Genomic DNA, 22,179 nt, shown 5'->3' on the forward strand with positions numbered 1-22,179 from the left:
ACTGTAATGTGACATTAATATTTCAACAAGTATTTCAAAGCTTGATTTGATTTATACAGTAGTTGATTAAATGGCCACATTACATCGCTAGAGGTCATCAGAGCTTCACACACGCCGCCGCGTGGACGTTTTTCCAAAACACAGCTGAACATTTCCCGGCTACGTCACCAAAAACCGCCCTCCTCGTGCCACAGCGACTCTGGTTCGGCTCGCTTGCCACTTGCGAGAGACCTCACAACATCTTGTTTTTCATGTTAAAACCACTAACATCAGTCTTTGTTCTATGAAAAGCTATATTTCATCCACTGAACAGCGATAAACTGGACACCGGCTTTCACTTTAAAACAGCGGTTTTTGAAACCTGTCACAGCTGTGACTGAGCCCTCCCGGCGGCTCGCGCCCTTCGCAACTCTGAAGTGAATGGTAAGTAGCCTCACCGTGAGGTTAGCTTGTAGCATCGCTGTTTATTGTCATTCACTGACCGATTGATGGACCAGAATAATAACATCTGACATAAAAGTTAGTCTCGGCTAGTCGTGGAGAGAGTTTTGACTCACGTTTTAACACTGTTAATAATACCTGTTAAACTGGCATTTTGCTTTTTATTTAAAGTTGACAATTATCCTTTTTGTGTGAGTGTGTGTGTCAGCGTGTGTTTGAACCTCGTGATCAGAGGTTGCTTCATCACAGGCCGGGGTCCAGCCTGTGTTTACCCCTCTTTTATGTCCAGTCTATGGTTTACCTCGCTCTTTTAGCCACATTGAACTAAAGACGTGTTCTTACCAACATTTTAATACTAGCGAAGAAAGACAAAAAATAATTTTTCTCAAAGGCAAGACTTCATTATAATAACAGGCTCGTGTTGGCAACAAACCTGGTAATATTTTTCTCACTATGGCCGATTAACTTCTTCCGCAATGAAGCTGAAAAACTTTCCGATCTCAAATTCACAGAGTCAGATGGATTGTTTTATCCACATTGGAGAGATGCAGCCCTCTTTTTAATTCTTCTTTTTTTATAGGCCGGCCATGGTTATTATTCGATATTTTTTTTTCCTCCACTATACTGCAGTTATTTTAGATGACATTATGGCAAAAGCATCTTGATTAAACTTATCCCAGCTAAGATGTGTTTGTTGGAAACTTAATGTACTAAAGAGAATAAAAAAATATATTGTATTATCTATTATAAATAATTAGTCCATTGCCTGCCTGTCTTGGTGATTAAGTGGATTAATGCTGGGTTATTCAAACAAGGTTTGGGGTGTTTTTTTTTTTGTTTTTTTTTTAGTTGAAACACATTTTTTATGTAAGACAAATTAATTAATACCAGTCAATCAGGCAAAATACAAATGTCTCTGAGCTCCACACATCTCAAATAGGAATGTGTTGCGTTTATAATCATTAACTGAGTTTTAGATTCAAGCCAAGTGCAAACTCTCTTTTCCCTTTTCTTCCTTTAACTCTTTTTGTTCCTAAGTTGCAAATAATTCTTTGTTTATGCCTATATATCTTATCAATTAACCAATAAGTAACTTTGATACGGTTTAGCTTTGATTAAAAATGGAGTGTAACTAAGCACAATGTTCCTATTAAGTCAAAGATTAAGATGTCTTGTTTATGTAATTAAAAACACACTTATGTCAGTGTGCTGAGCTGTTTTTGTAAAACATGTAAAAGCTCTCTTGATGCGTTGTTACCAGCTTTTGTCAAAACATTTGTCAATACACTTTTTTTCAGGAGAGAAAGAGTAATATGACACCATCTTTGTGCTATGAGATAACTCCTTGAATGGAGTCATTGTGCTGAAGCCTGAAGGCCATGATGCATGTCAAAACTCAGTTTTGACTGGGTTATCATCCTCAGTCAGGATTTTCTTCATTCCAGTGTTCTTACTTTTAACACTATTTAGCTATATCTTTTGTGTATTGTATATATCTATTTTTATAAAGTGTAAACAAACAGTTTGTTTTTCTCAAAACATGCATGTTAAACAGATATTGTATTTGATTAATTATTAATGACATCTGTAACAGATCATAATTATTCTTAGCTCTGTTTGAAAATTGTAGTTTGTCTGTGTTGGAAAACACTGTGCCACAGCTGCCCAGTTGTGACAACTAGTGTCTCCCTGAGGAGTCCAGCTCATAACAACATAATATAAGGACATAAGAGAGCTGCAGGCACAGATTATTACAGCATGTTAGATACTTGCGTTATGGACTGGATCCCCAATTACAACGTAATCGCACAGAAAACTACATGTACTTTATTTAATAGCTGTACTACTTAATGTTTATTTTACATAGTGTATACTTTTTTTACCTACCTCAGTCCTAATTGATGTCATGGCTGTGGCGATCTTGATTCTATCAAGAAAGAAATACAAATGAGATAACCAGGTACTCTAGTTGTCAGGGACAAAGTTACTTTTTTAAGTTAAAAGGACATATTTCATCCTTACTCACAAATAATACAGAAGTAAAAAACATGTGTTTTGAGTGTTTGTGCTTTTTTTTTTTGCCACCCTTTCAGGCCCATTCAGAAAGAGATGAGCTGGGCTGAGGAGGACTGGACAGTGGGACTGTCTGGACGAGTCCTACAAAAAGTGAAAGAGCTGCAGATCCACAAAGAGCGACTGTCCAGAGAAAACAAACAGAAACAGCTGCAGCTGGACAACATTCATGCCAGCCTTGAAAAACAAACTGTAAAGGTAAACACAGACATGTTTATGAATACTGCAACCTGGCAGGTTATTGTTCCACACAGATTCCAGATCTCTCCCAAAATTGAATGCAATCTAAGTTGGACCAAGATCCTTTCTCAGACAAAAAAAAAAAAAAATAGACAAAAATCTGCTGTGTATTGAAGCGGGGATATACTGAAATCTTCCAGGACAGCAGCCCTCGAGGATCGCCATTGGGTGCTACTGGTGTAGATTGATTGATTAATTCAGTTGTGATCTTATTCTGGGATTGTTTTTTGTTGGTCTCGGTACATGACATAATACTCGACTGTTCCCTAAGTGCCATTTTCCTGGTTTATTTACAATACCATTACTTTACATCAGGATCAGCAACTGTGGTTCTCGTCTTGCATGTTTTAGATGTTTTTCTGTTCCATCACACCTAATTCAAAGGAAATGGTCCTCAAAAAGCTTTTTAAGTTCTAAAGAAGACCATTGAGCCTGTTTTATATGCTGCTTAAAGAACTATCTTTGTGTAACGTATGAGTTTTTGTAAGAAATTGCATTAAGCAGCAGGAAATTTGTTTTCTCTTAGGCTTTATAAAAAAAATGCAGCTGTAGTAACTGTATGTAGGTTTTCAGTTTTTTCTTTTCTGTTTTTTTTTATCCTAAAACAAGCATTTTTGCATTTCCCTTTTCCTCTTTCTACTTCTGCCAAGTTTGAGGAGGTCCGTGGGGAGTTGCAGTCAGTACAGAGAGAGCTCCAGAGTGTTCGTGATGAGGCCAAGACGGCCATCACCAGCAGGGATCGACTGAACCAGGAGCTTCATGTCAGACAAGCCCAAGTATGCTCTTTGGAGGGTCAACTAGATGCTGCTCGTACCCTAAACAACAAGCTCACCCAGGAGGTCAAAAGGTCAGAATAAAAAGGAAACTTTAAGGATTCATTCTTTTGTATGCTGTCTTTCTTAAAAATGTGTTTTAAGTTGAAGTTTATCCAAAGCAATTTTGTGTTTCAATAAAAAACAAACAGTACAGTTTACTGCCTTCATAAAATAATAACTGCAGTTAGAAATAAACTGTGAAGGAAAATGCAGTTTATTTCTTAAACTGTGTTAAATAGTCATGTTTGTGTCCTCCATTTGTGGGTCTCCAATACATATATTTAAGTAATTTTTTTCCCTCTTTACAGTTTTTTATTATTTGCCTATATTTTAGTCTCTCTCTCTCTCTTTCATCTTTTTTATTCTTTTAGATGAGTCTTGGATTAAGAAATCTTATTTATTTATTTACCTTTATTTAACCAGGAAGTCCCACTGAAATCAGAAATCTCTTTTACAAGCAAGAATCTGAGAAATGTTTTGTTGCTATATCAACAAAGAAATCTATTAGTTTGCTTTTATTTTTTTTCTTTCTTAACTTTTTTTCCTGTTCATAAAAAATATTCTCCCTATTTTTCCTCCATTTCACTCTTGTTGTGGCAGGCTGGAAGCTGAGCTTGAGAAGCTGCAGAACAACAGCAAGCTTGCAGATACCACTCTTTTCTCCACACCCTGCTGGAATACAACCTCACCTTGGGAACACAGTAGTACAGGTTTGGGAATTTATTACTACAGTATTTATTCTCTTTTGCAGTTCTTCACTTATCTTTTAATTAATGTGCCTTATAATCTGAAAACTAAGAGCATAAACTAAAAAATTCCCAGATGAGTGGGGAAGTTATAAATAAACCCTTCAGAACGGATGTGTTCCTATCTCATGACTCTTTGGGGACTGCTGTTTGTTTCGTGTGATTCACCCTTACCACTGAACCACTTGGTTACTCACGGCTGTTTCTCCTTTTCAATTTTCGTGATTGGTTTTGTGAACTAAATTGAACGCATATGCTGTGTTTTTGCCCAGCAGGGAGCAGACGGGAAGAGAGGTCTAGGCAGCGAGATGAAGGACAGGGTAGGGAGCATCACAGCCGGGTAAGTACCAGCTTATTCTTCCACTGAGCACTTTTTAGGTTAATCCAAGACTTTTGTGGATTTTAGTTGAAAGCTGCAGGTCTCTGCATGAAGGATTTGGCTCTTATTACTTAAACAGAGCTCTTTTTTTCTTTGTTTACATTTTCTTTCAGTTTATCCACTAATAATCTTAAATATTTAACTCTCCCACCCGAGCAGTTCAGTGAGCTGTGGTTGTCCTTTAAGAAAGTTGGAAAGCATTGTACATTTCCTAAGGCCCCACAAAGGGCAAGTCCAGGAGGCTAGTTAATACATATAGAAATAAAATAAGCTACTGTTTTCTCACTGTACACCTGTAATTCATGCAGTACTGTGGAATTGTAATTTGATTGAAAAGAAAATTTCTCTTTTGGACCGATGTGCGAGTGAGTTCTATGATTCTATGATTATCGCTCATACTCATTGTTTTAGATGTCACCCTTTGTGGCAATGTAGTACTTTCCTTTTGAACCATGGATGTCAACACAATAAGGGAGATTGCATCATAGGTGGGCACAAATACAACATTTGTGGGAGGTATTAAAATATTAATTGATTTTAACTTCTTAGAAAATTTCATTTGAATGGAAAGTGTAGAATATTCCAGTTACATTTATAGCTTTTTAGCTACTGGTGCTGTATTCATACTATGGTAGTACAGTTACAACAATACCATTTACTCTTTTTCTTTTTTGAGGAAAATGGTAATTAATCATTCTGTGTCTGAAAAAGCCTCAATATTAGGGCTGTGTTGGTGTTGTCAAAATCTGCCAAAATAATCTTTTTTGTTTTTAATCTTGGTCCCATGCAAAACTACTCTTTTTTTTTTTTCTTTCTGTAATTTCTCTCCTTTTTTTTTCAGCAGCAACTCCAATTCTCAGATACGCCAACAGCTTCACTGTTGCAACAGCAACACAAGAGCCCACCCCACCGGCACCCATCTGACCAGTCGGACACCTTTTCTACACCAATAGCTGCATTTCCATGGGAACGAGACAATTCAAGACCAGCATTCAGGAGAGAAATACCGCCCTCTCCCCAAATGCCTAGCCCTGATGTCATAAATCAAAGTTCTTTGGAGAAGGCGGATAGTGGGAAGGAGAAGGCCCACAAGACAGAGGCTAATGGTGAGTGAGGATGTTCAGTGGTAATCCTGGTAACATGGAACAAATGGGTGTCACCCATTTTCAGTTAGAAAAAAAATATGGTCGACACAGATACTGTTGATACGGTTTACCCCATCAATCTCTATCCTAAAGTAAGATTAAAAAGTTAGCTGGATTACAGTAAGAACAGTACACAGTATGGTGAGGTTGTTATCCTTTTAACTTCGTAGTCTTATGCTTTGAAACACCTTCTGAGTGGATTGGATTTTGGAATGGATAATGGCTTTTACAGTAGATAATGACAAACCTATCAAAATGGGTTTTTATGTTCAGCTAGCAACAGTAAACATGCCAGCCAACCGACTGTCAAAAAGGCTACTTTGTGGCCTCATGGCACATCAGCAAATGCTCAGCCAAAGTATGAAGTGTCATATTAGGATGTTTTTTTTTTAACCTTTAGCTCTGATGACATATCAGCACAAGAGCATCAGTTAATTATCTAGTATGTCATGCACACTACAAAGCCCCAACAGCACTTGTTACATAATTGTGAAGCAATCTCTGGCTTAACAGGACATTCTTATGTCTGCTCCAAGGCTAGCTCAGGTGGCTCTTACTACATTTTATAAGTCTGATGCAACTTTTCTTTTGATCACCTTTGTGTTTGTTCAGAGAGGAAGGGAACAGCTCAGTGTGAAACAATAAATTCTGCTGCTAGGATACAGGAAGAGGGGCAGTGCTTTTCCTGCTGGTTTTATGAGGCACCTCCCCATTGTCACTCACATATCACATATATATTACAGAGTTGTTATGAAAAAAAAAGAAACACAAAGAGTTATTCACCAGAGCAGACAAAAAATAATTTTATGCCTGACTTTGGAAATCAGTCACTAATCAGTCCACCGGCTTGGTTAAAGTTTGTTCTTACAGGCTTGTTCACTGTGTTTGTCATGGAGCCAGACTGTATAGATTGACCCCATTTCTGAAAACCAGTTGTGTGTTGTTACTTTGACAAATGAATATTTTTCTGAATTCGAGGTGTTCTTGCAAGGAATGTGTCAGGTTTTTCTCTTCACTCTTTGTCTGTCTGTCTTCTATTTTAATATATTTTATATATTTTGCATGTAAGTTTGTTCTCTGGTTAGCCTCACTGATTAGTGGTTTCATGTGGCTGCACAGTTGTTCCATCCCAACATCTCCAGTTCCCTCCAAATTGTGCATGTGGAAATGCTCTTTCTTTTGTCACTTCACATAATCCTGAATTCTACTGTTTGTTTTTTTTTTGTTTTGTTTTTTTTTTTTTTTTTTAGTTGATTGCTGATCCAAATCAGATCGCTGATTAAATTTCTTCCTAAAAAGGCAATGGTTTCCCCACTAACCTCTGAGTTTTTAATAATGTGTTTGAAAATTTTTAACCCAACTTTAGTTTCTGCAATTTCTATAGATATTTTATTTGTTGGATGCATGCCAATGATTGGACCCTTCTTAAACAAGTAAAATCTTTTCCATGACAACGGGATGTCTTTCCATTTGGTTGTTCAGGAAATTTAATTGCCCATGCAGTAATTATCCAGGCAAATAGGCCTGTACTTATTTAATTAGTTCTACCCAGGTGGCAATTTTTTTGGCAAGGCAGTGTATCTACTTGTTTAGGTTTCCCAAATGTCACATTACTATCTCAACCCATTTGTCCTCTTTCTGTTGTTTTAGAAGTTTGTTGTTTCTTTGAATATCTTTTTAACTGTGCAGTTATAAAAGATGCCCAGATAAAGCTTGCTTTTTAATTTTTATTTTGTATTTTTCATAATGTTTGTTTATCTGTTCATCTGTCCAGCATTACCTTCATCAGAATTGTGGAGTCGCATCTCAGCTCTCGAAGAGGAGCTTTCTCAGAAAGTTGGGATGTTGAAGTCTATTCAGAACGAAATGGTGCAGACCAAGAAGGAAGTCGCTAGTAAAGAGCTCAGCCTACAGAAAACACGCGATGAGCTCAGCTTGGCACACCCACGCATGACTCAGGACAGCGAACGGGTAAACTCACCCTCCATTGCTGCTACTGATAGTGCTGGTGTTACTACTAAAGCTAGTGATGTTGTTTTAGTCAAACAGTGTTCTCATTTATCACAATATTTTCTTTAAATATTATCAGGAATATTTCTGATAACAGGAATTTGTAACTGGAAAAACAATGTCGCTTCCAGTCACAAAATAAAAACACTGACTTTCCTGTAGTACGCTGAGGAAAGTCTTTATTCTCTTTAATTCTTTGTTCATGTTGGAACATTCTTTCTAAATCAGCATTAAGTTATGAAAACAAGGTTAACATTGTAAACATATTAAAACATTCATGCACATCATAATAATCACAAGTATTATATTTATACAGAAACAAACTTGACAGTGGCGACCTTATAAAAAGTATTTGAGTTATTGTATTATTTTTCAGAATCCAAACTCACAATACTAATATAAAAAAAATTCTTCATAGAACAATTTGGCCAAAAAGTAAAACTCCTATTCATAATTCCTTTAGTAGTCTCATGGTTTATTATTGAAGAACTTGTATGGCTTTGATAAGCAATTAAATAATCCGTTCCAGTAATAATCAGCTGAATTATACAATATCTGGTAATGCAAAGTAACAAAGTTTAATCTCTACCAAAATGATAGACAGGACATGAGTCTGCTGAGTGAAGTTGAGATAATTCAGTAGTTTTCTTGTGAATGCCAGGCATCAGGAGCTGAGCAGAAATTGAAGCAGCTACAAGAGGAGCTTAAGTGCCAGAGGCAAAATGCAGAGAGCAGTCGAATACAACACCAACAACGCACTAAAGAGCTGGAGAAACAGCATCAGAGGGTGAGACATACACCTGCAGAAGAACATGAAAATGCCATTCTATCTTCTCCACATGATAGCTGAAGATTTTGGTGTTCATGTATGTCAAGGATTTAACAGAGCTCCAGAAGGAAAGGCAGTGTTTAGAAAAGGAGCACCAGCAGGAGGTGAACAAGCTTAATCAGGAGCTCCAGCAGGCAAGGACACTCCACAATGCCCTGCAGGCCCAGGCTGATAAGGTGAATACACATACAAGATACAAACACGCCAAAATTGATAACACCACAATGTAATCTAAAATGCATTCTTCTGCATTTGCTGAGAGGACAACATCCACACTGGAAAGTGACGTCCCACATGAAACTGTAGATTTGTTTGGTACTTTATTTCATGTGGTTATCCTGTTTTTTCAGCTCTTTCCTGTCCCTTTCCCCCCTTTTCTCTCTATTCAATGTTCTCTCATCTCCTCTTTAGTGCTACTGTTATTTTTAATTTGTACCAAACATCAATAAACTTGTCTTTCTTCTCCCACACCTGCTATTTGCCCTCATTGTTTCCCTGACTCTATTTCACTCTTATGTTTCTGCCTTTCCTCGGCTCTGCTCCTCTGCTTCTTCTCCCTCTCTTCTCCTCTTGGTTTCTCCCCAGTGGAAAGGTTGAGCAGCAAAGGTAATGATGGTGTGATTGTATTTTGCACAATGCTTCAATTTGTTGGCCTAAAACAAACTCATAACTTGTGTTAGAAAGGGAGGAAGGGAATTGTAGAGGTTTGTCTGAAGAACATCAGATTTATTTAAAGAAGGGAAGATGTTCCTTTTCCCTTTTCATGCCATTTGTGGCCTTTTTCCCCCAATCAGCAGAATAATATTCCAACAAAAAGCTTTCTCATCCTCAATTCAAAAATATTTCAAAACAATATAAAAATGTTATAAAAGCTAGAAATTGGAATCAACCCTTGACCACAAGATAATATTGGTGTGTTTTACAAATTAGTTTATCTATTTAGGTGTCAAAAATAAAACGCACATTTGACGCAGAGTTTGATTTTCAATAGTTATACTTACATGGAGTACTTTTGATTCAGCTGAATATCCCCTCAGAATTAAAATGTAAGCATGTCAGTGCATGTGATCAGCCAAGATTAAAAAAGAAATTTCATTACAATATAGAGGGGTGGTCTAAATCTTTTTTTTTATTTTGTCAGATCAGCATGAAAAAATAACCATATATACATTCTTTATTATTGTTTCTGTTGTCTTTGTTGTTCTGAGCATGCTTAAATCTTGTGGGGGTTATGGGATGTAATGAGCTTCAGGGAAGGCTTGAAAAATGGCATCGACCAAACAGAATTGGACCGTGGTAGATATGTTTTAGTTAGAAACTGAAAGATTTTAGGATTATTTAGTATTAATGTGGCCAAAAGGTTTTGTTTTTTTTTTTGGTTTTTTTTTTTGGTTTTTTTTAAACAAAGGAAAACCCTTCCTCTTCCTAATAGGTATTGCACATGTAGCATGTAAATAAAACTGATTGGGTTACTTTATCAGGCGTTCATGTCAGCTGGAATCTCCGATCAGATTGATTTCAATTGGATAGATGAAGTATTTGTCCATGCAAACATATCTACTGTCATAGCTACAGTGGGGCAGAAGTGACTGGTTTACTCTAGTTCCATTAGACATTTTTCTCCAATCATAAAAATTATACCCAACCTATTTTTGAAAGTTTACTTACTTAAATTTAAGTTTTAATTTCCTGTCACTTTTTTACCACTGTTAATTTTACATTAATAAAAAGTCATTGCAAAAAGAAAAATAATATCTGAGCATCAGCTGAGTTTGGGGACAAGAAGTTAAAAAGTTCATGTTAGGTTGCATTACTTATTACATTAACTTGTGGGATTAAATAAAACTATTTGTTCAATAAATATGATCAATCCAAACCTAATATTGTTGCTAGAAGTCGTCAAATCAACCAGTACTGCAAAAAGTCAAAGAACAATACTGATTTTGATCGTAGCTGTCATTGTATTTACCATCTTTGGCTCTATACCATGTCATATGTTTTCTGGATGACATAAAGGTATTATGTGATCTATATCTATCAACATACTTCAATAAATGAATGAATGTGAAACAAATCCATTATATTAACAATCCATATTTACATTAGAAATTAAACAATTGCCAAATACTGCTGTGAAGACTGTGTGAGTAAACACTGACATGAGACAACAAGTAAATATGAACTGGTGGGAAGCCGGTTTGCTTAGTTTTCCCAGAGGTAGACAGTTGCTTTTGCATGTTATTGATCACTGCATGCTTTCCTGTTTGCTGAACCCCCTCTCATCCTGATTCATGCACCTACTTGAATTTCTTCCATCTTATTTGTATGTTGGTGATAAACCTTCCTCCTTCATTACTTAAAAAGCACGTTTTTGCCAGTCTGAATTCACAGTCAGTCTTTTTTTATAGCAGCTAATGAGTTCAAAATGTCTTTATCAGATGTCTTTACAGAAACATGCTCTGGAAAAAGATATGGACTCCCTGAAAGAGAAGCTGAAGTGGACTGAAGAACAGCTGAAGGAGAGCCAGAAGAAAGAGGCACAGACACAAGCCAAACTAATGGTAACACAAAGATGTGGAGATGTGAGTCTTGTCAGTCTGGGTGACCGTCAATTATTATTTGTTAGCTTAGCATTGAATGAAATTCATACATTTTTAAACATCTCAGTGTGCCATGTCACTAACATTTTGATAATGCAGGATATCTGAATAAATGATCAATGAATTATGGTTTCTTGCAACTTCTCAGCTGAGATGTAGCATTTGAGAGAATTATAGACTTGGGATAAAAAAAAAAAAACTAGTAAGAAAATGAAAAAGTTTATTAGCTCCACCAGAAGCCACTTTGGCCAAGAACTGAGTCGCACAGTTCCTGCAAAAAAAAATGTGGCTGTAAACTACACCATTACAGTCAGTGTTCATGACTAAGACCTCTCTAAGAGTGTAAATACAAGCCAAACACTCTGTGTGTACCAGCTTGCAACATTTTCTACTAATGCTGCTTTTCATCTGTAGCTTGTCTGTCTGTGTGTTGTTGCTGCTGCACCACTGTGTTTACAAGTAGCCCTCATATGTTGCAAACATGTAAATACATCGGTAGCAAAATGATGCATTTCATTTGAGGCTATCAGTGACTTAGTTGCTGTTTGCCCCTGGAGAAATTACAAGGCAGACATGTTTTAGGACCTTTAATGTATTTCATTGGCATAAATATTAAAGTGTAATTCTTTTACAAGTAATAAGGACCTAGTCCCAACTTATTTTGACTTTTCTTTTAAACATTATGTAAAATCTAGAGAGCTATTTGACTACAAGAAATTTACTTCATTTGTTTTTTTTTTGTCCCAACCTGTGTCTTAGGAAGGGTTACGTGAGGCAGAGGGTGTGGCAGTGAGTCTGGAGCAGAGCCGCAAGAGAGAGCGAGCCCTGGAGGAGGAGGGGAGGAGACTGCTGAAAGAGCAAGCGGACACCCTGCGTCTCCTTAAAGAACTGCAAGGTGAGGAACGAGCTCAGGTAATAAATCTCTGAGGGTTATTAGTCATGTGACAGTTGCAAGGCTCAGGCTTTACAGTTCACTACTAATAGATATCCAAATATGTTTCTAATTTCAATTTACGCAGACAAGTGTTGGTTGTTGTGGTTTTTCCCCCTTTTCTCTCTTCATCAGAGGACAGAAGCTGGAAAGAAAGATTTAACCTACAGATGCTGTAGCAGCGCAGATACTTTTCCTCCTGTTGAAACATTTCAATAATTAAACTGTAGATGACGATATGAGGTTGTAAAGTAGGAATAAAACAGACTCCTTTTTAAAAAGAACAGTTTTTGGATGTTTGCTGTGTCTTTGATGTTTATATTTCTGTGAATTTAATGATAAATTTCCAGTTTTATTATCCCTAAAATATGCTACATCAATGTAGCGCATCCCAGTACATGCTGCTTCTCTTCCAGTTATGCTTTGGTTCATCTAAAGACTATTGTGGTCTGTTAGTTTATATGATTTAAACCTGTTTTTGTCTCTTTCCTTTTTAACTCCAGCCGAACAGTCTGCTCCAACACCCCTTCAGCATTCTGGCCAAATTTGCTCTGTTGGGCAGACGTTCTCACCTCATTCCTCCTTCGCTTCTGACCTAACACCAGCCCACAGTAAGAGGTTTTGTGCTACGCAAGCTGAGCAGAAGAAGAAAGGTGAAGATGAGGCAAAGGCAGAGATGACTTCATTTTATCCCTCTGATAGAGAGCCAGGAGAAGGAATTGATGCTGAGCATATTTCTGTCATCACAAACCCTGAGTCTTTGCAAAAAATGGGACAAAAAATAAGTAAAGAGCAATCGCATAAGAGTAGGAATGAAACGATAGAATCTGACATCCCTGGCATGTCCATCACCAACTTCAGGTCTGGTGATGGACCAGAAGCTTCTGAGCATTCAACTCTGACTCAAAATCTGATGCTGTCTGGTGAAAACACACTTGATCTCCAATCTGAACAGACAATGTCCTTGGAAGACCTTAAGAGAGAGAATGTACTGCTCCGTTCAGAGATCAAGAATGTACGTGATGAGCTCCAGGGGCGGCTGGAGGACCTGGAAGCCCAACGAAGGGCCGAGATTGAAGCCCGGACCCGCCTCAAGCAGCTTAGCCGCAAACACGCCAGCCAGGCGGCTGAAAGGGAAGAGAAGGAAAAGGAATGGAGGGCACAACTGGAGAACGAGAAGACTGAGACAGAGAAGCTGAGGAGGACAATTACTACTTTAGAGGCAGAGCTGAAGAGAGGTAAGAAGGAAATTAACGAAGAAGAGGACAAGAAACAAAAAGCACAAGATGACAGGGAGAGTGAAATGATAGAACTCAACATCCAGTTAAAGAACCAGCTAGCAGAGGTGAAAGCCCAACTGGCTGTAGAGCGAGAGGAACGAAAAAGAGACGAAGAGGAGCGGAACCAAATGATAGCCACAGATAGTGACATAAAAAATGAGTTGAGCAAGAAACTTGTGGAAATAAAGGCTGAAGTGGAGAATTTAAAGCACATGAGAAAAGACTCAGAAGAAGAGAAACTGTTGGCTTTAAACAGCCCTCTGACGTACCTGACTCTCCATGATGATGAGCTCGACTCCAACATTGTTTCCTGTGACACCAAACTCCTCACTTCACCAGAACAACACCTCGTCTTCTGCCAGTCCACCAACCAGCTCAACATGCTCATGTCTGCAGCAGAGGACATCATCCAGGATGAGGAGAAAGGTTTTGATCAGTCACCTCTATTAGATGTTGCTCAAACACCTCCAGTGGTCGCTGAAGATGACACTAAGCAGACCTATCAGGAAAGATCTTCCTCATTAGGCCTTGAGAGGAGTGAGCAGGACACCCATGATTTGGCGAAAGAGATTGAGCACCTGCAGAGGGAATATGCAAAAGAGACAGAACGTGCTAATCAGTATCAAGCTAAACTAGAGGCCCTGCAGAACCAGGTAAATACCTAAAAAATCTCTCTTTATAATGTTTAAAGAAATGGTTTTATATTCTGTGCAATCAAAACACAACAGTAGCAGAAGTTAAACAGGGATGGTTTATCCTGAATTTACCATCTCCTTTATTAGCCACAACTGTTTAGTTTCAAGTGATGGTTTATTATAAGGTACAAAGTATCCTTCTTATTTCTAATGTTTTATAGTTTCTGTAGAGTACTCTGAATCACCCTGTTGAATTGTGCTATACAAGTAAACTTGCCTTACTTTACAAAAAAAATATCGTCTATTATTTCAGTAATATACCTGATCTGGTTCATTTGTTTTACTAAAGCCCTGTTCTGACGGGATTAGTTTTACATAAGGACAACATTTAATAATAAATATTACTTCCCTACATCTGTTTTTTCTGTGGCACATTTGCACGGGAAAACCAAAGCTTTAGAATTACCAGAATCTACAGACATCTCCTGAATAAGATGTAGGCTAAGTGGCTGGAACAAAAGTAAGTCTTAGCCAGTCGGCTACAAACAGTAAAATATTCTTACTGCTCATTGCAATGCATAAAGTGATCCACTATTTGTACCCTGCTTTTCTCCTTTTCAGCCTTTCCTTTTTACCTTCTCTTTTTTTGTATGTCACGGACCGATGGGGTCTTGCTGGTCCTAGACCCAGAAAACTGTCATAACACTGCAATACAGGCTCAATTATTTACCAAAACAGAAATAAGATCTGTCCAGAAACCAAATGCCACTAAATCACGTATCAGATCCTGCCCATTTCTGACTAAATAACAGAAACGTCTATTCGCATTGAACTGGTATGATCACAGGACATAGGAGTTCAGCAGTATAGGAGGTCATTTGCAAAAGAATTATTACTTAAGAGATTACAGATATGGCCAATTTACACTTGACTGACATCACAGACAATCTCTGCAACTATTGCAAATTACATTTGGTCCCTAGGTAGAACTAATACTGCCAAAATGGGGCTTTAGCAAGCAAGTTCCTATGTATTTGGGTTTTTTTTAAAAGCCGGATTGTAAGAGCTGCTATAAAGCAATGTTTGTAGGCTTTTAAGATGCAAACACAAAAAGGTATGATAACACATTTATTCATGAATTATAGCAAACCATTGATTGTAGCGACGTATGTTGGCAAAGAGAAAAAAAAAGCCAGAGACAAGAGGATGTGGCCAAATTACACACAGTTTAATAACCCTGTACCAGATGGAAAAGAAGCTTTTGCTGATCTCTCATGAGATAAAACCCTACTACTGATTAGAGCTGATAAAATCCATTGAGTTAATGGTAATTAGTCCAGTAAGATGGCCAAAGCTGTATGTTTGGTAAAGCTTCTTCAGATTTATTCCAACTGCTTCTCTGTTTGCCTTTTTCCATTGCTTTTAAAGGATATTTTTATTTACAGGTGACACGTCAGACCCAGCAGCTGACCATGGCCTTTGAGAATCAGAGTCGGCACATTTCAGCTCTTCTGGTTGAGCTACAAGAGAAGGAGAGTGCCCTCTTCAGCCAGGGAGAGGAACTGCTGTGCTGCAAAAAAGAGCTGGATGCACTACAGAGGGAAAATGACAAAGAGGTCAAGATGATGATCAGAGATGAAAAGAAACAGGGAAAAAGAGAAAACATGTCAGTAGAAACCTCAGAACATGAGCTTGAACAGGAAACTGTATGTGTTACCCCCTTTCAAACTGCAAAGTCACTGACAGATGAGGACTTGAATGCAAATAATTCAAATAGTGAGACGTGTGATGCCGAAACACCAGCATCTATTGGCAGTAAAGACAACTGTGAATCATTAAGGTCTGGAGAACGTCATCCAGACTCTGGAGACTCCAATAAGTCTCAGAGGGACTCTACTTGTGTGGTGACAGAGAATCAGGATGATCAAAGTGGAGGAAAAACAGACTTGCTCACAGAACTATTGGCGCTCAGACAAGAGAATCAGCTGCTGAAACAAAGGATAGACGGTATGACTGTTTCAGTCAACAGGAACACATTACCTTCTGACAAAAAAAACCCAGAGGACACACTCAGGCAAAGCAAAAACTCAGCTGTCGCTGCTCCGTCCTGCTCAGCAGAGCAGGAGGAACAACCTAGAATAAGTGATGTCACATCAGCGGAAGAGGATTTACAGAAGAATGGGAAGACGAGTGAGGATGACGGGCAAGATTTAGAGAGAGAAGATGAGAAAACCAAAAGAGACAAAGATCTGGCAGAAGAGTCTGACATCCACGTCAACTATCTACAGCAACAGGTATTGAGAGTAAATTAACTCTTCATTTTTAGTAATTTATATTCCCTGAAATTTTTGTGCATAACATGTATTCATCACCTGCCACCCACCCACTCCTCCTTTCCAGGTGGAAGCACTGCAAAAGAAGGTTAGGTGTCTGTCTGAGGAAACACAACAGCAAGCCCAGGAGCTTGCTGTATGGAGACTGGCCTCCGAACCGGCCTCTGCATTTGATAACTTCCTTGCCAACCCTGATGAAGAGTGTGAGACACTTGATCAGGTCTCTGCTGTCTGTCAGTCATTGTTAAACCAGCAGCTGACCCAGAGCCAAGCTCAAACACTCATAAGCCAAGTTCAGCCAATGCAGGGTACAGAAAAGAGCCAGGACTACATCACAGTCGTCAGAGAAGATGAGGTTTCTCTCTGCTGCTCCTCCAACAAACTGCAAGGCCGCATGCTGTACTCCAGGTAACTCACAACCAGAGTGAAAAGAAATCAACTTCCTCCCATATTTGAGTTAAATCCAACATTAAAATCCAGCTTCTGTTGTCTTCTTATTTAATGCTTTTTTTTTTTTCTTCTTACCACAAGACTTAAGAGCAGCAGCCTTCCTGAACCAAATGACATCCGTTGCTTTAAAAAGACATCAGCACTTCAGGTAAACATTCAGGACACTGCCAAGATTGTCTTATTTTCATAATCACCACTTTGCCTTCCAGCGCCCCGTATACTGCATGTTTCAGTTTTTATTAGATCTCTTGTTTCAGCTAAATTGTTGCAGTACATTTTAAAGAATGAGAAAGCTTATGTTTCCTGTTGAAGTATAGGTCTACGGGTTCCAGATAATTTTACATGGAGAATATTGGAGAGAAACTGTGTGCTGCAAATTATGGGGAGAAAAAAAATATTATCTGATTTTAATCAATCTAAAAACCTCTAAGAGATTGTTAATACAGGGATCATGGACAATCTATTAATGGAAGATACATATAGGACAAAATAATAATAGTGCTTATTCTTTCAGGGTCATTTCTAAATAAAGCACTGTTATGGTTGCATCCAAACTCAAAATAATTGCTTGTTCTCACTTCCTGTTTTCACTCTGGAAATAAACTTTATGTTCCCATAAATACTCATTTATGAATCTATTTGTTTTGACACAGGAACTTGCAAAAGACCAGGAGGCTGGCCTGCAAAGGTCAGATAGTTGTCCAGCCCAATACAAAGTGAAGAGGGACCCTGAAGTCATCCAAATGTCATCACAGAAAATGGCTCACCAACAGATTACCAAAGATCCCCACAGACCCTCCGGGCCAAATCCAACCAAAGTGGTTGAGTTTTTCATGGAGAAGCCTGAGACAAGACCAAGTCCTTGCACAGAAGCCAGTGAAACAAACAGCACTGATTTCAGACCTAGAGATGTAACAACTGAGATGAAAAGCATTAGCACTCAAACGGAGGATGATCTAAATCATCACAATACTCCAAGAGTTTGTGCAACAACTCAGACTGATGAGAAGGAAGAAGACAAGGACGAGTCCATTGATTCTCCTCCAGTCTCTCCTGTAACATTAGCTGAGAACATAGTGTCAGATGACAAAATGCTGTTTTCTGGATCTTTCCCCATTCCAGCTGACCCAGCCCGTCTGGCTGAAAGAATTCGCCGCAACAGAACACAGTTGTCTGCTGCTTTTGATGACACAGAGTATGAACCATATGGCCTGCCAGAAGTTGTCATGAAAGGTAAACTTATCTGTTAGCTTCATGGCTTAAAAACTTTGTAAGTTGTTTTTGAAAAGGCATCTGACTGAAGTCATTCTTTGTTTGAGTGGGAAAAAAAACCCTTCTCACAAAAAAATCAGCTCACTGTTCTAGCTAGAAAGCGCTAAAAAAAATACTCCAAAGTAAAGTGGAAGCACCAGAGCTTTTCAGCTAATGAGCCAGATTTCCACTTCAGGAGTTGTTAGATATTAAAATCATCTAAAAGAAGAAGATTGTTGAAGCTGGTCTGAACAGGTAAAAGCAAACATGTCTGAATTTGTCCCTAAGTTGTTCCACAGATCAGGTTTGTTTAGCAACTACATGTAAACAAGTTGGCTTCATCAACTTAAAAAGTGACAAGAAGATGTAGTTATTGCCCCCAAGTGGCCAAAAATAAAACTACAATTGGACGACTTGATGGGTATCTTTGTAATGGAAAAATCTCAGCTTAACAATAACATCATCTCCTATCTCATAAAACATTTAGCAGTGAAATTAAGCAAAACCTGCCTAATTTCTGTGAATTGCTGTAAATGTCATACAATTACTGACTGGAAAAAACAAGTTAACATTCTAAAAAAAAGGTTTTAGGAAAAAGCTGAAAATCTTCTCACCTTACACATTTGTTAATTAGAGGTTCTTATTCGTGGTGTTCATGGGTAAAGCCTGTAATTATCTGAATCTGCATCTTTATTCCTGCTCTTTATATATGTTTACTTTCATTTTATTTTCTCTTTTTACTTCATTTCTGTATTTTTGCTTCAGGTTTTGCTGACATCCCGACTGGCCCTTCATGTCCGTACATTGTAAGAAGAGGTTTGCTGGGAACAGCAGTTGTACCAACGTCTCAGAAAAACCCACAAAAGCAGGAGGAGACAGATTAAACACAACCTGTGACGTCACGTGCAAAAGTAGAATTTTCTTCTTTTTTTTTTCTTCTCATTTTTAAGAAAAATTCTTTTGAAGTATAATATATTATAATAAACAGATTGTCACATTACACAGGTCTGTACAGTCCCTGACAAAGTCTTAGCTAAATAAAAAAAGAAATTATTTTAAAATCTAATTTTAACTATATCACAACAAAAACAGTGCTGTAAACCAGTATCACACAGATTATGTCCTGATAAGTTAATTTTTTCTGTCAATTTTACATTTAAAATTTCAGCACCATTGATGTTACTGTTAATACAGTCAAGTGTGATATTCCTTGTTTTATTTGACTGACTCTGAATGTTGATTCTGCCAAAGTAATTTGTCTCTAACTATTCACAGTTAATGTGGAAAGAACTGATCAGCATGTGTGGCTTCACAATGAATCTGCATGATGACTCCAGGAGCAGACACGTAGAGCACCTCAGCCTTTGCATCAAACAGGACCTGCTTAGAAAGCTGCAGTCGGACGTGTGTTTCTGTACCTGTTCATGCAGGTGTAAATGAGCCTGCGCAGAACATTTCAGATCCACAGTGGAAGTGTTTTATCTAATTGTCACTAGTTTAGCCTGACATTGTTGTGTGGATCCACTGCTGTCCATCACAATGCTGACACTGACACCCATCTGCTTTTTAGGTACTATTATGGTGATTTAGTGATACCTCCTGATGTTTCTTGAACCACTTTTCCAAAGGGACCGCTTTATTTCCACTAACTTAGAATTATAGTATGAGTTTGGTATCAGCTTACTTTGAATTAAACTGTGCCTGCTTGATGTTTTTCTTAACAAGCATCAGTCAAGACAAGTTTGACTTGTTTTACTAAAGGGTGAAGCACAGAGTGGCCAGTTGTGAAAACAGTATAGTTTCAATTTTTCTTTTATTTTTTTCTTCCCGACTTCTTGAGGTGGTATATTTATTGGCACGTCAGTGTGTTTTATTAGTGTGCACGTGTTTATAAAATTGTGTGTGAAACATTAGCTGTGACTATGAACATGTGTGTCCTCATCTTGATGTTACTGTTTGTATATATGTGGGAGAGAGTTGGGTGAGCACATTTCTATGACTCAGTCTAACCTGCTCTGGTTTCCGCTCCATGTATGGCGATACACACTGTGCTCCATCTCTCGTCTCTGTCCTGCTTTGCTTTTGTGTTCTACCTTTAAACTGTAGTTGGCTTTAAAGCAACTTAACCAAAAACTACATGTGGAGCTTTACATTTTTAGAAAATGGGTAAAATGGTGATTTTTTAATATTCGATTAGATGTAACTTATTTTATTTATATAGTGTGTGATGCAGATTTAGTGATGTGCATAGATGGAAGTTATTAGTTGTGAAGTTCAGGATGTCTTCGTAGCATGCCTGGAAACACCAGAGGTCACACATTACTTACCTATGTGACTTGACCAGCAGATTTTAGAATAGGTTTACATTAGTTATGTCCACTTAACTATGTTCATTTAACACATGCATATTTAAAACATTAACATGCATTATTAGTTGCTTGTCACTTTTCCAAAGAAATTTTAGGTAACAAAGAAAAATCTGTAGTTTCATGTCATAAGTTTAGCAGAAATTTGAGGGGGAAAAAAAGTATTTACTGAGCTTTCCGTTAGCAAATGTGAGTATAATTAAGTTGTAAACAGACTAATAAATTCACACACTATTCCAGTGATCTATTTTTTCCCTCAAGTCCTCTTTCATCACACTTAGTCCTTTTGTGGAATGTTCTGTGGGAAGGATAAAGTAAGGTTATCCGTGCAACATGGCAAAAAGCTCCATTTCTGTCCTTACGTAAGATTAGGATTGTCTAGAGGTGGTTTTCTGATCAACTTGAACATTTGAAATGATGCAGATTGTGCTGTTTAATGAAGCCAAAAGGCAAATCTACTAAAGGGCCTATAAAAATGGTTGCAGACCAATTGAGAGCTGTATACATCACAGACTTACTGTCCTAGAGGTGCAGTCTTAAGTTTTCTCTTTGCATCTGTCACCGCCTGAATTGGGTAAAGAAAACAGAGAGAATGTCGTAATTAAAACAATAAATGAGCTTCTTGTTCAATTCACTGCTCAACTTCTCTGGCCAGTTTCAGCCGGGGAATGTTGGAAACGGGAATCCATCTTTTTTGTTCTATATATGTAACTGTGTTGGTTTATAAGTCAGAATTGTTGGGCATAAAGTAAAACTATCTGTTAAAATCTCGCTGTGCATCCCAAGAAAAATTTGTATTAAATGTGTTGTCATTTGTGTTTTAATGTTTACTTGTTTAGATGTAATTTTTCTCGTCATTGCTTCTTTACTTAGAAACCGAGGACTCTTGCTTGAGTCAATGTTACTGCCATTCGTCTGCCACCATGACACCCACAGGCATACAAAAACACCTCATGTCCCTCCCTTGCCTGTATATCTCTGGGATCTAGTCGTCTTTAGCAGTAGGTTAGGATTGTCTGACCCAGGGCAGGAAAACACACTGTGACTTTGTTGCCTTGTTTTTGACGTTTGTGTAAATACATGTGTGTTGTGTTTGTAGCAGCAATAAAAGACTTGCTCTTATTTAAACCACTGTTTCTCTATGAGCATCTTTCAGTCTGAAGAGTTTGGATGTGCACTTTTATAATAAAGTATTTAATAACCTTCTATGCTGTGATGTTAAATCTGTTGTGCTAACTGTATGCAGAATTTTTTTTTCTTAAATGAGTGCAGTTAACTCTAAATGAGTAGCATTGGTTCAATGAAGCGAACATCAAAAGTTTTTAACTGGGATATCTTGATTAAATCACATAAGTGTTTCCGCAATTACCAAAGTCCTCTCCCTTTGCCTCTTGGTCATAAACACATTGCTTAGAAGGTCCTGAAGAATTTTAAGGATTAGACTTGGATTAATGATGTAAAGGAGTCAATGAAGGAGAATTATTTTCCTGTTTAAGTGTCTGTTTTACTTCATTCTGCACATCTTCCCCAAGTGCTAGAAACGTGTGTGCACCATAAGTCAGACTTTGAAGAAACAAGTGTCTGTTTTTACTTCCCATAAGACAGAAGTTGGATGTGTGATGGATTTAGTAGAGCTAAGCCCCCCCACATCCAGC

The 22,179-nt window shown here is 37.9% G+C and overlaps 1 protein-coding gene across 1 annotated transcript; it reads left to right on the plus strand.

Moving 5' to 3' along the window:
- Positions 1 to 298: 298 nt before the first annotated feature.
- LOC306763311 (uncharacterized protein) lies at positions 299 to 21,482 on the plus strand. Its single transcript, XM_079250094.1, has 18 exons — positions 299 to 423; positions 2,535 to 2,712; positions 3,405 to 3,601; positions 4,170 to 4,279; positions 4,591 to 4,655; positions 5,536 to 5,800; positions 7,614 to 7,810; positions 8,511 to 8,636; positions 8,726 to 8,854; positions 11,117 to 11,260; positions 12,038 to 12,173; positions 12,713 to 14,142; positions 15,570 to 16,418; positions 16,525 to 16,865; positions 16,989 to 17,055; positions 17,561 to 18,140; positions 18,924 to 19,069; positions 19,434 to 21,482. Exons 2-17 carry the CDS (start codon positions 2,551 to 2,553, stop codon positions 19,040 to 19,042), a joined length of 4,917 nt encoding a protein of 1,638 aa, XP_079106220.1. The 5' UTR covers positions 299 to 423; positions 2,535 to 2,550; the 3' UTR covers positions 19,043 to 19,069; positions 19,434 to 21,482.
- The last annotated feature ends 697 nt before the right edge of the window (positions 21,483 to 22,179 follow it).

The sequence above is a fragment of the Telmatherina bonti genome, assembly GCF_933228915.1.
Source record: "Telmatherina bonti genome assembly, chromosome: 12".
In the NCBI taxonomy this organism is placed as follows: Eukaryota; Metazoa; Chordata; class Actinopteri; order Atheriniformes; family Telmatherinidae; genus Telmatherina; species Telmatherina bonti.